Genomic DNA, 17,564 nt, shown 5'->3' with positions numbered 1-17,564 from the left:
CACTATTCTGCGTAAAGTCATCAACCTGAAACATTAACCATATCTCCCATATGTGCTTCCTGACCTAACTGCTTGCATCATTTTCTGTTTTTGAAGCCCTACTATTATCCTTGTAGAAGATCTTGGTTTAAAAAAAACATTTTTCTCACTCATTTACAATTACAATTTTGATTTCTTAATCCTCATCCCCTAAGAAAGGCTGCCAATTTCTACTTCGAACTGAGGCTCAATAGGCACTGTGCTAAACCTGTCAAACTGAATTGGAATCTTTTATAGCTAGTTGAAAGTGACAAGCTTCACCTCATTACCTTGTGGTGGTTAGAGCCCAGCTCCAAAAATAGAAGGACACTGTTCAAATAGGACAACTCCGTTGTCTAAATTATTAGATGACCCAATCCCCCAAATAATCAATCCTTATCAATAAGAACATACACACATACATAAAAGGGGAGAAGTAGACCAAATGGCCCTCGAGCTTGCTCTGCCATTGACCAAGATCATGAGTTGATCTGATCTTGGCCTCACGTTCCTGCCAGCTCCCATAACCCTCGACCCCCTTATAGACCAAAAATTTGCATGTTCTGCTTTGACTGACGTGCTTTCGAAGATATTTGGAAATATCCAGCCCCCAGCCTTTATTTTATTGAAAGGGCATGACTAGGCCATAGGAGTTGAATGAATGCAATTTGTAAAATCATTCACAACAGAAATTGTGCAATTTCCAAAATGCACCTTCTGAAATCATATTTAGAAATGTCATTACACGCGCACTGTGTTTTCGCCAGCTCTCTGAACATTCCCATCAATCCCATTTCCCTATAACCTATTTTTGCTCACAAGCCCTTCAATTCCCTGAATTCCCTGATGTTCACCTACATTTGGGGCAATTAACCTACCACCACGTCTTTACAACACAGCAGGAAACCAGAGCAGCCAAGGGAAACCCACACCATCACAAGGAGAAAGTGCAAATACACCACAGACAGCAACTATGGTCAGGATCGAACTGGGTCACTAGAGCTCCGTAGCAGCAGCAATAAACCGCTGTACTAACGTGCAGCCAACTATTTTGTCTGAGAAGGCATCTTAAACAGCTCATATAATACAGTTCAATTTATTTTTTGGCACTGGCACAAACCCGGTCTCCAAGGCAACGGTATCAGTGGAACTGTACATCTAATGGGATGTACAAGACACAATCAATACCTCATAATCTAAGAAAAAGTTCTGCTCCTTAAACTAGATACATGCAGCGTGCATCAGTATCTGAAAGAAAGAGTCTCATTGCATTAATTATACATCATTAATTTAAAAAGAATACCACTTCCATTTGCAAATTTTATCATTTCAGGTTTCCTGCTTTCTTTACATTGTTGTTCTCTTCCACCTGTTTGACACTCCTCAGAAGCTGATTATAATGCACTGTTACCACAAGTAATAGAAATAGCGAGAGAACAGGTCACCCTATCCCTCTCTTACTTCTGACTCCCACTGAAAAAGGATGCACACTGCCAAAAGCTTGCATTATGCGGGGGTTACAGGGAGAGGGGTGCTGGGGGAAAGGAGGGCAGATGTTATGCAAGGCAGGAAAGAATAAAGTTGCTGCTCTTATAAATAAAATCAAAAAGTTGGGGCTTATATTATGTGAACAAAACACATCTCAGCTCACCTTTCTTGCATTTTCATAACAGGCCACCTTTGTTCCATAGTACATCTGATCTTTTCACAGATGGATTGATGGCCAAGCTCAATAATTAAACTCATGACTAAGATAGAGGATTAAGTTGCCTTTAGACCACAGCAGATAGGCAAAACGCTACACATACAATAATGAACTACAAACGAGGGGGACAGCTCAGTCATGCCAACTTACCCACAAATACCTGCCAAGCAGCATAGCTTAAGATCTCCTCTTCACTTACATTCACCGGGCAAGTTTTGCCCAAGAAACCAAGGCTGCCGGGCAGCTTGCTCCAAAATTAGGAAACTTGCTTCCACACAGGGTTAGCAAATATCCCAAGGGATTAGAGAGGGGATGCAATTGCAGACCAGATAAGAGGTGCATTTACCTATTGATGACTCACTGCACTGAAAAAGTATTCAATTGTAGGGTGCTATATAAATGCAACTTGTCCTTCAGCCATAAACAAGGGGCTGGTCAAGGTGCCTATTTAAATGCCCCTAGCAAAGAGTGACAGGACATGTGATCAAGTGCCAACTTTAACTCATTTTATTTTTAAGGAAAGAACAGACCTATTATTAATATACAACACACAGATGCTGGAGGAACTCAGCGGGTTGGGCAGAATCTACGGAGGGAAACAGACAGTCTGCATTTCAGGTCAAATGTCGACTGTTCACTTCCCTCCAGAGATGCAACCTGACCCACTGAGTTCCTCCAGCATCTTGTGTTACTCCAGATTCCAGCATCTGCAGTCTTTGTCTCCACTATTTATATAACAGCCTGCATGTAGAATTCCTGAACTTTTTACTTAAATGGCTCATGTAGGGAGTGAATATTGCATCAATTGTGGATTCATCCTTCTACTTAATATTAAAATCTCAACTATTATTTTAAGAATGGTTGCTAACAAGAAGGGGTATAGGTCAGTTGCTGGAGATGTTCAGAACTAAAGGACGGCTAAGATCCAATTATAAATTGGATGTGCAATAGGCATTTTTCTTAAAAGGAGCATTTTCTAATGCTGACTTAAGTGGACATTGCATCCTTAGTTAATCTTTCCATTCCAATATTATACTATAGTAGAAATGAGGCAATAACATTGTGTATGCTGTGGATATTTGAATCAGATGTGAATTTCATGTGGTTTTCTAATCTTCCAGAAAAAACGGGCTGACAAGCATTCAAGTGAGACAAGGTCGATTGTGAACCAAGAAACTAATTACTTGCATGTCAAATACAGCCTTCAGCAGTTTGAGCAGTCTCAGCGGCTTACAGCAAAACGGAAGCCACACAAGACTTGTTTAACCAAATCCACCTTCAATTTGGAATTGAGAACTGGCTCAATGAATAATCAATAAAAAAATGTCAGTCGCATAGACAGCTAGGACTCCTTGCATTCAAAATAGAAATAGAAGGAAATATATCCAATTACTCCCTGGAATGAATTAGCTGCTCATTGTTTCAAGGATACTTGATAACAGCCGGCTACCTTTCACAGTCAACCCCACGTTTCATAGTCACCTATATGTTCCAGGTGAGTGCAGCACCTTTGTTCTTAAGAAAAAGAAACTAAAGCAGATGGTAGAATTTGCAGTCAACTGCATACTGTCTGTGCTCAGTGCTTGCCTACAAAACGTTGCACTTGTACAGATTAGATGAGGGCAGTTTGCTAGATGAAGCCATGCCTAACCACATGCTAAAGAAGGGCTTTCCTTGCACAAATCCCATTACAACAGTGCCATTAACAAAAACTGTGCAAGAACCCAACAGCTGGCCAAGTCATACCCCCAGCTTAGCCAGCTGTCAAAACACTAAATATCTCTGACATTCAGAATTCTTTTGAAAAAGTTTTAAATAAATTAAACTCAAACAGTAAAAAGCATTGAACTATAAAGTAAATTAACAATGTTACATTTGTGCTCGCATCTATTTCTTCCCCCTAGTTTTCTTTAGGAAGTTACTCATTTTTCAGGATCGAGGCTTCCCAGGCAACACCGGCATTTATTGCCCATCCATAGAGTCCTTGAAGGTAATGGTGAGTTACCTTAAACCACTGCAGTCATCTTCCTTTGTACAAGGCACAACTCTAACTACTAAAGTGATTTCTTCTTGATCACCATTAACTTTAGTTTTTACCAAAGTTCCTTGATAGCACTCGGTCAAATGCTGCCTTGACGTCAAAGGCAGTCACTTTTCCCATACCTCACGAATTCAAGTCTTTGATCCACGCCTGGACCAAGGTTGTGATGAGGTTTCAGAGCAGAGTGGTCTCAGTAAAATTGAAACTGGGCATCAGTGAGCAGGTTGTTGGTGAGTAAATGCCATTTGACAGCACTGTGGACGACATCTTTCAATTATCAAAGTAAAGGACAAGGGAGGGAAGCAGAAAGCAGGAAACTATAAGCCAGTTAGCTCAACATTTATTACTGGGGAAATATTACAAGTTATTATTAAAGATATAATAGCAGGGGACTCAGATAAAGTCCAGGTAATTAGGCAAAGTCAACTTGGTATTATGAAAAGGAAATTATATTTGACCAATTTAATGGAGTTGTTTGAAGAAGTAACACTGTGGATAAAGCAGAATTGAAGAACATATTATACATAAATAAAATTTGACAAGATGCCAGAGAGTGAAAAGTAACTCGTCCCCCTACCACCCCACGAGCCTATCCCCTGGTCCTCACCTACCACCCCACAATCCTAATCCATATTCCAAACTTACACCCACTCCCCAACTCTTTCTCCGCTGTATTGATGACTGCATTAGTGCTGCTTCCTGCACCCATGCCGCTTCCTGCACCCATGCCGAACTCGTCAATTTTGCTGTCAACTTCCACCCCGCCCTCAAATCCACGGTCCATCTCCAACACCTCCCTCCCCGCTTGATCTCTCTGTCTCCATCTCCGGAGACAGATTATCCACTGACATCTTCTACAAACCCACTGACTCTCACAGTTACTTCAACTACAGCTCTTCCCACCTTGTGACTTCCAAGGATGCAATTCCCTCTCAGTTCCTCCATCTCTGCTGTATCTGTTCTTGTGATGAGGCTTTCTACGCCAGGACATCAGAGATACCTTTTTTATAATTCTCCAGAAAACAGGGTCTCCCCTCCACCACTGCTATCAAAGCAGCCCTCAGCCACATCTCTTCTACTTCCTGCATGTCTGCCCTTACTCCATCCCCCCTCCCCAACAGAACAGGGATAGAGTTCCCCTTGTCCTCACCCACCGCCCCACAAACCTACCTGGGCACATGAAAAGTAACTGTTGAGGATGTAATACATTGACATGATTAGACGACAAAAATAGGCCATTTTCTTTTGGCAACTAGTAACAAGCAGTATGCCAGAGAGATTAGCTCTGGCGCCTCAGTCTTTTATGATTTAAATAAATGACTTGGTACAATTGCTAAATTTGCTAATCACACATAGGCAGGTAGGAAAGCAAGTTGTGGAGAGGACACAAGGTGGTTATAGGTTGGTGGTGAGTGGGCAAATATCTGACCATGGTGCATAATGAGATTAGTTGCGAAATGCACAAAGGTCCCAAAAGGGAAACAGTATTAGGAAGGGAATCAAGGTTTTGTCTCGGAGGGTTAACTACAAAAGGTTAATTGTGAAATGTGCTGGCAGAAATGAGAACACGAAGCAACATGAAGGAAATGATGTACGTACACCATAGTCAGAATGCAATTTCCCAACAGGAATTGCCAAATATGAGATAGAATAAATACAAAATAACAAATATTAAAACACTACAAATAAAAAAAGATTGCGCAATCACTCAAAAAATTATCAGGTCAGGTGGTACCGTGGAATGATAAACATTATCCCTGTTTCAATCTGAAGACAAAGTGTTTCCAGCATTTTCTGCTTTTATTTCAGATTTTCAGTTTGATTTTTATTAAAACACTTGAAGTAAGGCCAGCAGTGACCCAGTATCTGATCTTTCAGTTCAACACTAGCATCCTTGCTTTAGATTTTAATACTTTGGGTTCAAACTTTACTGAATGCATTTTAAAGCTCAAAACAACTGTGGAGGAGTATCTTTCCCTGCTTTTAAAGACCAATGAGGACAGTTAAACTTTTTAACCCAGAGTAATTCTAGATGACTACCAGGAAGTGCTGCTATACTTGTGCACTCCACATTAGCCTTTAAACTGAGGCAGAGAAAGAGAATCAGATTTATTATCATTGACATATGTCGTGAAATTTATTGTTTTGTGCAGCAGTACAGTGCCAGACACAAAAATTACTATAAGTAATTTTACGCACATTAGCGTAGCGGTTGGGACGGCACGGTAGCGTAGCGGTTAGCGCGATGCTATTACAGCGCCAGCGATCGGGTTTAGATTCCTGCCGCTGTCTGTAAGAAGTTTGTACATTCTCCCGTGTCTGCTTGGGTTTCCTCCGGGTGCTCCGGTTTCCTCCCACATTTTAAGGACGTACGGGTAGGTTAATTTGAGGTTTAAAATGGGCGGCACAGACTCATTGGGCCAGAAGGGCCTGTTATCACGCTGTAAATAAAATTTTTAAAAAAATAAATTAAATAAACAGTGCAAAAGAGGAATAACGAGATAGTGTTCATGGACTGTTCAGAAATCTGATGGCGGAGGGGAAGAAGCTGTTCTTGAAACGTTCAGAGTGGGTTTTCAGGCTCCTATCCCTCCTCCCTGATGGTAGTAATGTGAAGAGAGCATGTCCCGGGTGGTGAAGGTCCTTAGAGGTGGATGCTGCCTTCTTGAGGCACCGCCTCTTGAAGATGTCCTCAATGGCGGGTAGGGTTGTGCCCGTGATGGAGCTGGCTGAGATTTTTCAGATAAGTTAAACACAAGTCCAGTTAAGCACAAGTCCAACCTCTTCTCTCAGGTTGATGAAAATTTTGTGGCTTATTTTGAAGAGCATGGATGGCCACATCTTGACCATTTATCTGTCAACTGAAAGCACATCAGCTCTGAACACCTTCACATTACTAATGGGAACCTGCTGAGTGATCGACCCGTGTTTCCTACATTACAATTATCACACTTCGAGAACATCATCGACTGCTGGGGAGTCTTCCAACAACCCAAGGTAGTCACTATATAAGTTTCTCTTTGGTCAGTAGCTTAGCTAACTAAAGATAGCCAAGCACATTTATAAGAATGTGACAGACAAACGAAAACTGCTGGAATTAAAGAACGGAAGAAAAAGAAATCGAAACAAAACATCTACACTGCTGAAACTGATAAATTCGACTACAGTCAAGGTATAGTACCCAATCCGGGTGTCAAGTCACTTTTAAGGATAACATATTAATTTTAATTCAGCTTGACGCAGCTTTAAACAGCAACAAACAACCTGCTGAAGGAACAGAGCAGGTTGAACAGCATCTGTGGGAAGAAAGGAATTGTCGATGTTTCAGGTCAAAACCCTGTTGCTCCAGATTCCAGCATCTGCAGTCACTTGTGTCTCCATTGACATAACCGTAGTTCTCTGGCTCACAATTAGGTGGAAGAGAGGTGTATATATTTTTAATGATACAGGCCATTCAGTCCATGCCAACTTGGAGCAATCCATCAATCTCACTCCCCGACTTACTTCCTTACAATCTATCCTCTCAAATGCTCACCCAGATTCTCCTAGCACCTACCTACACCCCATGAGCAAGTGCCTATCCATCCTACCAACCAGCGTATCTTTGGAATGTGGGAAGGAACCCGAGGGAAACCTACGCAGTCACAAGAACACACAAAATTCCACCCAGCACCAGAGGGATCTGAGCCAAATGTGGGCAGGATTGGACTTGAATCACGAGCTGTGAGGCAGAACTATCTATTGCATCAGTGTGCCACCCACTAGAGGAAAGTGATCCAACAGGATATTTGTATACGTAAGCGCATGCCACCCATATGACTTAAGGTACATACCGTACTAAAACGTGGGTACAGAAATGTTAAATGGAAAAATTAATTTGCAATCTTAGGAAGGATAAAAAAGGTTAGAACATAGAACAGTACAGCACAGAACAGGCCCTACAGCCCACAATGTTGTGCCGACGTAGCTAATCCCTCCTACCTCCAGGAGGCCCATATCCCTCTATTTTCCTCTCAGTTCATGTGCCCATCCGAGCCCCTCTTAAAAGCCCCCAAAGAATTTGCCTCCACCACCCTATCAGGCAACACATTCCAGGCATCCACCGCTCTCTCAGTCAAAAAAAACTTACCCCTCATGTCTGTTCTGAACCTACCCCCTCTCACCTTAAATGCATGCCCTCTGGTATTGGATCGTTCAATACTGGGAAAACGACATTGCTTGTCCACCCTATACCCCTCATAATGGTTGCTTAAACAGACAATACCAACAGCAATATTATTAAGGGTGGCATTCCAATGGGAATTACGTGACCAGTTTACCAAGTGGAAAAGCAATGGATAAATCCCAGGATCATTGAACGGTTGTATTCTGATCAGCAAGGTGTCACTTATGAATACAATGTCAAAAACACAACTTCACATTGAATACAAATTCCAAAATGCCAAATTGCAAACTGAAACAGCATTTATGCTTTCACTCACATCTCGCAAGGGGTAGAGAGAATGCATATCATTCAAAAAAATATTTCAATCACACACTAAAGAATATTTAAAACCAATTTAAAAGGCACTTGGACAGGTACATGGATAGGAAAGGTTTAGGAGAGGCATGGACCAAATGTGGGCAAATGGGACCGGCTTAGATGGGAATCTTAGTCAGCTTGGAGCAGCCTGTTTCCAATGCTGTATGACTCTAATTAATCCTAGATCCGTTTCAAATCAAAATATTTTAAAAATTCACAGAAGAGTCAAGATTACAAACAAATGCTGAACAAGTTAACTGGCTTATCCACCTTCTGAACATTTCTGGTGGAGCAGACTCGATGGGCCGAATGGCCTACTTCTGCTCCTTTGGTAGTCGTATTCACAAGATCACAAGACAAAGAGGTTTCCTTTGCATTCTAAGTGCAGTTTTAAAAATTCTAAAGAAAACTTGCAAATCAGAGATTGCCTGAACGAGATGAACCACAATCAATCGCACCTTAGTTAAAAGGTAGTTTAGAACTATTGTACGTCATATTTTGCGGGAAATATTAAAAAAGGCAAATACTGAGGTGAAACGGCAGTCTATAGAAAGTATTTCAGCAATGATTGTAATTTCAGTATATATTCAGCTTGTCACAATGCACCAGCATATTATCTATCACGCGAATTTTGACCAATGAATAATTATCCTTGACACATATCCACCTTTCTAAAAATGTAGCTAAGGATAGCTTCAATGTTAAAAACCAGACACCTGATAAATAAAGTGATGGCCCCACAACTATCTCCTCATATGGTATGGGGAGAGAATTTTTCCAAGTTTGTAGCTGATTTGGCTCAACATTACTGGCGTAGGCATCTCTTCCATAGCAATATCGTATGAGTTTATATATTTAAGTGGGCTTATCCCAAGCAATAGAAAACTTACAGTTAAAAAAAAAACAAACAATCAGCTTACCAACACAGCCTTACCACTCAATATACAAATATTAGTGTCATTCCAATAGGCAACCAGAGAACCATTCATTTAAACAAGCTACATGTTAGGATCAAAGCCATATGAGTAAATTCACACAAGATAGATCATGGTCAAACAAATAAATCTAAAACCTCCAATAGGCAGAGGTCAAGTTGTACCCAAGGAAGATGAATTGTTGTCAACACTATTTATATCATGCCAATGTCTTGTGGGTGAGAACAAGACTGAAACTAACTTGGCAACATTCCATAAAAGGACATTTGGAGATCGCCTGGTTTAGACTGCACAACACATTGACTACCACTGAAACAAAAGCAGCACATCCAGATGTGACCGGTCAGAAATCTGACCATAGAAGAAATATTCTGGTTTGATTTTTCTCCATTTATCACAGTCGGGCACTATATACATTGTTCAGCATTGTTCCACTCTCTAATTGAAGGACACCAGTTTTCAGGAGATACACAATAATGAAACAAAAATAAATAATTTATTACTGCAGGTTAGATTTGCTCAGTACCGAGTGCCCTTGGGTAGTGCATGCACCTGTTTGGGGCTCTATACCTTGCAGACAACAATGGCTACTCACTGCAATTTTCACTGCTAGGGACATGGGTCAATCTTTGAAGAAAGTAATATAAAAACTTTTCACCTTGTTCTCTTGGCACCAAAAGAAAATTTAGAGTAATTGGATACTTTAATTTTAACCCATCTTGGTCACAGTGAAGGAAGGACAAAGATCTGTGTGCAATCAGCAATAATTCATGGAAAGGATCCTGACAGCACAGCTTGAAGCAGGTCATCTATTCTAGTAATGTATTAAAATATTACATGCATTTTGGCTGCTATACCATCAAATCATAGAACATTACAGCACAGTACAGGCCCTTCAGCCCATGACATTGTGCCAACATTTTATCGTACTTCAAGATCTATCTAACCCTTCCCTCCCATAGAGCCCTCCATTTCTCTATCATTCATGTGTCTATCTAAGAGTCTCTTAAATGTCCCTAATGTATCTGCCCCCACAACCCCTGCCAGCAGTGTGTTCCACACACCCACCACTCTCTGTGCAAAAAACATACCTCCAACATCCCCCCTATACCTTCCTCCAATCACCTTAAAATTATGCACCCTCGTGTTAGCCATTTTTGCCCTGGGGAAAAGTCTCTGACTGTCCACTTGATCTGTGCCTCTTATCACCTTGCACACCTCAATGAAGGCAAACATGCCGTACACCTTCTTTACCACCCTATCCACTTGCGTTGCCACCTTCAGAGAGCTACGTACTTGCACTCTTAGATGCCTCTGTAAATCAATGCTCCTGCCATTTAGTGTATACTTTCCATTTGCTTTAGACCTCCCAAAATCCATCACCTTACATTTGTCCAGATTAAACTCCATCTGCCATTTCTCTGCCCAAATTTCCAACTGGTTCATATCCTGCTGTATCATTTGATAACCTTCCTCACTATCCAATACTCTGCCAATTTTCAGGTCATGTGCAAACTTACTAATCAGACCATCTACATACATTTTTGTCATTAACATGTATTACAAACAACAGGTCCCAGCCCTGATCCTTGTGGAACACCACTGGTCAGAGTTCCAGTCAGAAAAACACCCCTCCACCACAAGTCAATTTTGGATCCAGTCACCATAGACCATAGATCCCATGTGACTTAATCTTGTGGATCAGCCTCCCATGAGAGACCTTGTCAAATACTTTACTAAAGTCCCCGTTGACAACATCCACTGCTCTACCCTCAATCATCTGTCACTTCCTCAAAAACCTCGATCAAATCTATGAGACGGGACCTCCCCCACACAGAGCCATGCTGACAATCCCCAATAAGTCCATCCTTTTGCAAATGGAAGTAAATCCTGTCCCTAAGAATCCAAACCAATAATTAGGTAATTGGTATATTGTTGTCCAATGTACTGTGATACAGTGAAAAGCTTTTGTTTGCAATACCATCCAGACAGATCATTCCATACACAAGTACATTGAGAAAATACAGAAGGAAAAAAAAACAGAAAATAGAATAGTGTTACAGTTACAGAGAAAGTGCTCCCTTTTCCCCCAAGATGCTGCAGGAGCATGGCAACCCTTTGCAAGAATTTCCCTCTCACTGACGCAAGGCTCACCAGCCTGTAATTCCCTGGATTATCATTGTTCCTCTCCTAAAATAAAAAGAACAACATTGGCTACTCTTCAGTCTGCTGGGGCCTCGCCCATGGCTGAAGGGGACACCAAGATCCATCAAGGCCCCAGATATCTCCTCTCTCACCTCCCTGGGACAGATCCATCAGGCCCTGGGGATTTATCCACCTTGATGTTTTCCCAAGGGATACAGCACCTCCTCCTCAATATCGACATGCCCTGGAATTTTGACATCCCCCTCCTCGATTTCACCATCATCATGTACTTCTCCTTGGTGAAGACCAATGTGAAGTACTCAGCAAGGACCTCACCCACTTCCTCTGGCTCCACCCACAAATTCCCTCCTTTGTCCTGGAGTGGATCTACCCCTTCCCTAGCTACCCTCTTGCTCCAAATATACATACAAACTGCCTTGGGATTCTCTTTAATCCTATTAGCCAAGGACATTTCATAGTCCCTTTTAGCCCTCCTAATTTCTTGTTTAAGTTCTTTCTTGATCTCTTTGTGTTCCTCAAGGGTCTTGTCTCATTCCAGATTCCTAAACCTTACATATACTTCCTTTGTCCTTTAGACTAAATTTACCATGCAGCTTGTCAGCCAAGGTTCCCAAGCCTTGTTACCCTTTTATTTGCATGGGAACATGCTGGACCTGAACTCTAACCAGTTGTCCTTTAAAAGACTCCCATGTCAGATGTGGATTTACCCTGAAAGAGCCACTCACAATCTACTTTCTTTAGTTCTTGCCTAATATGTTGTAATTAGCCTACCCCCAATTTCACCCCAGGACCAGTATTATGCTTATCCATAATTATCTTAAAAACTACAGAATTATGATCACTGTTCCCAAAATGCTCCACCATCAAAACTTCAGTCACCTGTCCAGGTTCATTCCTCAGTACAAGGTCTAGTACAGCCCCTTTCCTTATTGGATTATCTACATATTGTTTTAAGAAACCCTCCTAGATGCACCCAACAGATTCTGCCCCATCTAAGCCCCTGGCACTAAGGGAGTCCCCATCAATACTTGGGAAGTTAAAATCACTGGCTACAATAATCCTGTTTTTACATCTTTCCATGATCTGCCTGCATTTCTGTTCCTCTAGCCCCCACTGACTTTTGAGAGTCCCATAGAATAACCCCCATCATAGTGATTGCACCTTTCTTATTCCCCTGAGTTCTACCCATATGGCCTCACTGGATGACTCCTCCAAGATGTCCTCCCTCAGTGCAGTCGTGGGATTCTTCCCAGCCTGTAATAAAATTCACCAATCTCTTTTACATTCCTGTCTGTCACATCCAAAACATCAAACCCTAGAAAGCTGAGCTGTCAGTCCTGCCCTTCTCTCAACCTAGTTTATGTAATGACTACAATATCGTAGTTCCATATACAAATCCAGGCTCCAAGTTCATCTGCCTTATACTCCTTGCATTAAAATGTACACTTCAGACCATCATTCCTGCCATGTTCATTATCCTGATCCTGCTTGTTCTTCCTATTAGACTTACTAGACTTAACCCCTACCTCCTCCTCAATCACACCACCTTCTGACCCACCTCTCCAGTTCCCACCCCCCTGCCACACTATTTTAAGCCCTCCTGAGCGGAACCAGCAAACCTCCCTGCAAGGATATTGGTGCCTCTCCATCCTTTTTGTACAGGTCCCACCTGCCCTGGGAGAGATCCCAATCATCCAGGTATCCAAAGCCCCACCACCCCCCCCCCTCCCCCCTCCCCCTGAACAGAGATCACTGGGAAGACTTCACATTTTGGAAAGTTTGCTTTTGACCATGACCACAAAGGGGACTTGGGTTCGAAATGCTAAAAGACAAATTGGATTTAAGCATCTCGTCTAAATAATAGTTAAATATCGGAATATATGTAAATTAGATTTAAATTCTTATAGAGTTATGCAGAATGGAAACAGGACATTCAGCTGATCGAGGTTCCATTTACACTGATCCCATTTTATTCTCCCCATATTCCCATCAACCCCCCCACCCACCCCGCCCCCCAGGTTCCACCACTCACCTACATATTAGGGCCAATCAACCTACATGTCTCTGGGATGTTGGAGGGAATCCCATGTGGTTAGAATCAGGTTTATTATCACTGACATATGACGTGAAATACGTTGTTTTACATCAGCAGTACAGTGCAAAGACAAAAATCGCTAAATTACAAATAAATAAATTGTGCAGGAAAGGGAAAAATGAGGTGGTGTTCATGGGTCATTTAGAAATTTCAGTGGAGAACACGCAAACTTCATACAGACAGCAGAGGTCAGGATCCAACCCAGTTCGTTACAGCTGTGGAGGGAGCAGCTCCACTAGCTGTGCTACAGTTTCATGTGAACACACAAACTAGGAAGAAGAGGAGAACATTCAGTCCTCCCTCCTCTCCACCATTCAATAAGATCAATGCTGATCCAATTTAGCCTCCACCCCACATTTTTGCCTACCCAGTAACCTCTCACTCCCTTGCTGATCAAAAATCTACTTCCCTCTGCCTCGAAGAGACCTTTGAGGAACAGAGTTCCAAAAACTCCATTCTCCAAATAAAAATTTCACTCTGCCTCAAATTGGCAACCCCTTTATTTTCATACATAAAAATATCAACTCCTAGTCCTAGATTCACCAAGGAAAACCTCCCCACTTCCATCTTGTTAAGATCCTCAAGATTTTATCTTTCGTTCAAATCCCCTGAACCCCAGTGAATTGAAGCCAAGCCTGTTCAACCTTACCATTTTTTTTTATATACACATACACACACAAATGTATACAAATCAAAATAAGTTAGGATCTTTATTAGTCACACGTACATCGAAACACAGTGAAATGCATCTTTTGTGTAGTGTTCTGGGGGCAGCCCGCAAGTGTCATCACGTTTCCAGCACCAACATAGCATGCCAACAACTTCCCAACCCGTACGTCTTTGGAATGTGGAAGGAAACCGGAGCACCCGAAGGAAACCCACGCAGACACGGGGAGAATGTACAAACTCCTTACAGACAGCGGCGGGAATTGAACCCAGGTCACTGGCACTGTAATAGCGTTACGCTAACCACTACACTACTGTGCCTGCCCCTATAGCAACTCCTTGTCCGAGATTCCCCAACAGGAAAACCTTCTCCACATCCACCCTATCAAGATCTTGTGTTTCAATCAAATCCCCTTTTCCCCAGCAAATTCAAGCCAAGCCTCCTTGTTGGACAGGGAGGATGTATAGTAGAAGGGTTGGTGTTGCATCTCATGCAGATACAAGTGAAGGTGCCACGAGAGAAAGAACAGGTTACTTGAAGCAACATAGGTTACTTGAAGCAGCAGTACAAGGTTAAAAGGTCAGTAACACAGGTTGCTATAAAGTTGCTATAAATGCAAAGTTCCATGGAAAACTATTAAACAGCCCAGGTAGCTTTGTAGGAAACTCCTCACCCTGCTCAATTGAAATTGGCTTTGCCTTCAATAAGGTGGAATGGAATAAGAAGATTGGCCAAATGTCCCCCAGGCTTGATCTGCCATTCAATCATGGTGGATCTGTTCAACTCCACTTTCCTAACCGATTGTCAATGATGATGCAATGGATGTGCAAAAATATAATTGCTTTAGGTTAAAGGAAATGTTCTCATTTCATGAGAATTTAGCATTGACAGCATATAAATCCAATGAAGTATTTAGGAGAGATATGCTCACAGTTACAAAATACAAAAAGTCAATGTAGTTTTGTAAGAGCATTTATGAAGCTGCATTGATTATGTGTAACTCAGGACAGAAGACAGTACAATGCCATAACTGTAAGAGTCAAAAGCTCAGCTCCTACCTAAGACAGCATTTGATTCTGCTACACTCCAGAGCTGTGTTGGACCCGACTGTAGATGTATACCCAAAGATTTAGTGCAAAGCAAATTATTCTACTTGCATCTTTTCAAGACATTATTCTAGACATTACTGAGCAAGAATATTACCAATTCCATGATTACACCTACATGAAATGGGAATTTTTTTTCCATTTAAAATTTAGGTTTTTAAGAAGTAATTTTGGTTACGCATCTCAAAATTTATAGCAAAACACAAATGGATGAGAACAAAAGGCAAGAAATAACTAGATGTCAACAAATTTAGATGTCAAAAGCCAATGGTATAATGATAAAAGTAGTTCTGTAGTCTCAGGAAGTGCCAAGTTAACAGAGGAATGCAACAAGGGAGATGGAGGAGCTGGGTACTCTGTGGGAGAAGCAGCTCTGGAGGGGAATTAGTTATAGGAATAGCAAAACGGAGTTCTGAGCAGGTTCTTTAGGGAAAGTACTGTATGCAGCAAATCAGGAGTAGGATCATAGGACACTGGTCAACCTTCCTTTGTAATCTCTTCGGAAAACACAAAGTATTCAGGAGATATTGATCACAACAGAAATGATTAAACAAAAATAAGTTTGAAAGTAAGTTGAAGTTTGATCAGTGAAGAACCTCTAATCAGACATTACTGCACTAATTAAGACTTGATCATGAATGGGCAGGCATGGTAGCGTAGCGGTTAGCATAACACTATTACAGCACCAGCAACCTGGGTTCAATTCTGGCCACTCTCTGTGAGAAGTTTGTATGTTCTCCCCGTGACTGTCTGGGTTTCCTCCAACGTTCCAAAGATGTACCGGTTCGGAAGTTGTGGGCATGCTATGTTGGCGCCGGAAGCGTGGTGACACTTGCAGGCTGCCCCCAGAACACTCTACGCAAAAGGTCCATTTCACTGTGTGTTTCGATGTACATGTGACTAATAAAGATATTAATATAAAGAAAAACTGCAGATACTAGAAATCTAAAACGAAAATAGAAAGTGCTGGAAACACTCAGCAGGTCAGACAGCATCTGTAGGAGGAGAAACTCGATGTTCTCAGCCATGGTCACCAACCCACTTCCCTCCAGTAGGGACCGTCTGACCTACTTTAGTAGATTCCGATTTAATGACTTGGAGTTTCACGTGGGAAACTCTTCACCGGCATTTCCTGTCCTTGATGTGTTCATTCACTATGGGTCACTGCAAGAAAGAAAACTATTTATAAAGCGCAATTTCTCCCTAATTGTAGATATTTGGCAACGTCCTGCCGTGATTTCAGACAAGTTCACAGTACTTACAAGATAAAACATTCAAGTTATACACTTTCAATTATTATTCAACCACAAAATTGCTGACGGATTCTCCAAGTCTCTCGTTTGTCTGGTGACATTACAACCTCCGAAACTGTTTACCCGTGCGGAGACATATGCTGCAACATTGGTATTGGACTTAATTAACTATATTATTATCGGCAACTTTTACTTAAAGAGGAACACGCCTACAGAGTTGCCGTTTAACTATTTCATGGAAGAGAGAAACCAACCTTTCACCAGTCTCACCTTCGATATATAAAGTAACGTTTCATGTTAACGTTGCTATTACTTCCAGGAAACCAGTTCTGATTGACCGCTGTCCAATTCCTCAGACACCTCACCTTACAACAGTTACTCACTACTTGCAGTTGGCTTCATGCTGATTTGTAGGAGGGAAGCTCTCAAGAAGTTTGACCAATGAGAGAAGTAGAATTCTAAACGGAAATACTAATCCTGAATGCTTTAAACCTGTTCCTAGTGCGGTGGTTCGCTGTTCACCAGATTTAATCCACACCACCTTTTACGGGAGTGGATGTGAAAGTGCTTTGTAACCACACTAAATCCTCAGTGCAATTACGTCGTTTGGGCGCAACTTAATATTTTCTGCTGGTAATATGTAGGCGTTTGCTGGAAATCATAATGAAAGCAGAAATTGCTGCAAGCATTTCAGTGAACATGTGTAACGATAAACTGAAACTGGGTTAACATTTCAGCTCATTAAAAAAATTACTCAGCAGGTCGGACAGCATAAAAGGGAGTCGATGACCAGGGCTGAGAACATCATGTTCTGCTGATTCCCAACACTTTGTTTTTATTTTAGATTTACAGCATTGGCAGTATTTTCCTTTGGCTTTAAAGTCTCAAGTCAAGGGCCTGCGTTAATTCTGAGTCATTGGCTTCACCAGATTATTGTCTGTCTCTGTTTTCTGCTCCCACTTTCCTCATGGTCCTTTTGCATTGCAAATACTTGTGCATCTTGGAAAGACAAAATGTAGTTGTCTCTCCCTCAAGTTGGCACAGTAGGCTACTGGC

General features: G+C 41.6%; 1 protein-coding gene across 1 annotated transcript in view; it reads right to left on the bottom strand.

Annotated features, from left to right (window-relative positions):
- The window catches only part of si:zfos-943e10.1 (GRAM domain-containing protein 2B), a 72,773-nt gene extending 55,764 nt beyond the window's left edge, over positions 1 to 17,009 (bottom strand). Inside the window, exon 1 of the mRNA XM_052038245.1 lies at positions 16,779 to 17,009. Within this exon, the coding sequence (XP_051894205.1) occupies positions 16,779 to 16,804 (26 nt within the window). The 5' untranslated portion in view covers positions 16,805 to 17,009. The remainder of the gene's footprint in view (positions 1 to 16,778) is intronic.
- Between the last annotated feature and the right edge of the window lie 555 nt (positions 17,010 to 17,564).

The sequence above is a fragment of the Pristis pectinata genome, chromosome 24 (genome assembly GCF_009764475.1).
Source record: "Pristis pectinata isolate sPriPec2 chromosome 24, sPriPec2.1.pri, whole genome shotgun sequence".
Lineage (NCBI taxonomy): Eukaryota > Metazoa > Chordata > Chondrichthyes > Rhinopristiformes > Pristidae > Pristis > Pristis pectinata.
This window is presented reverse-complemented; position numbering and strand designations above follow the sequence as displayed.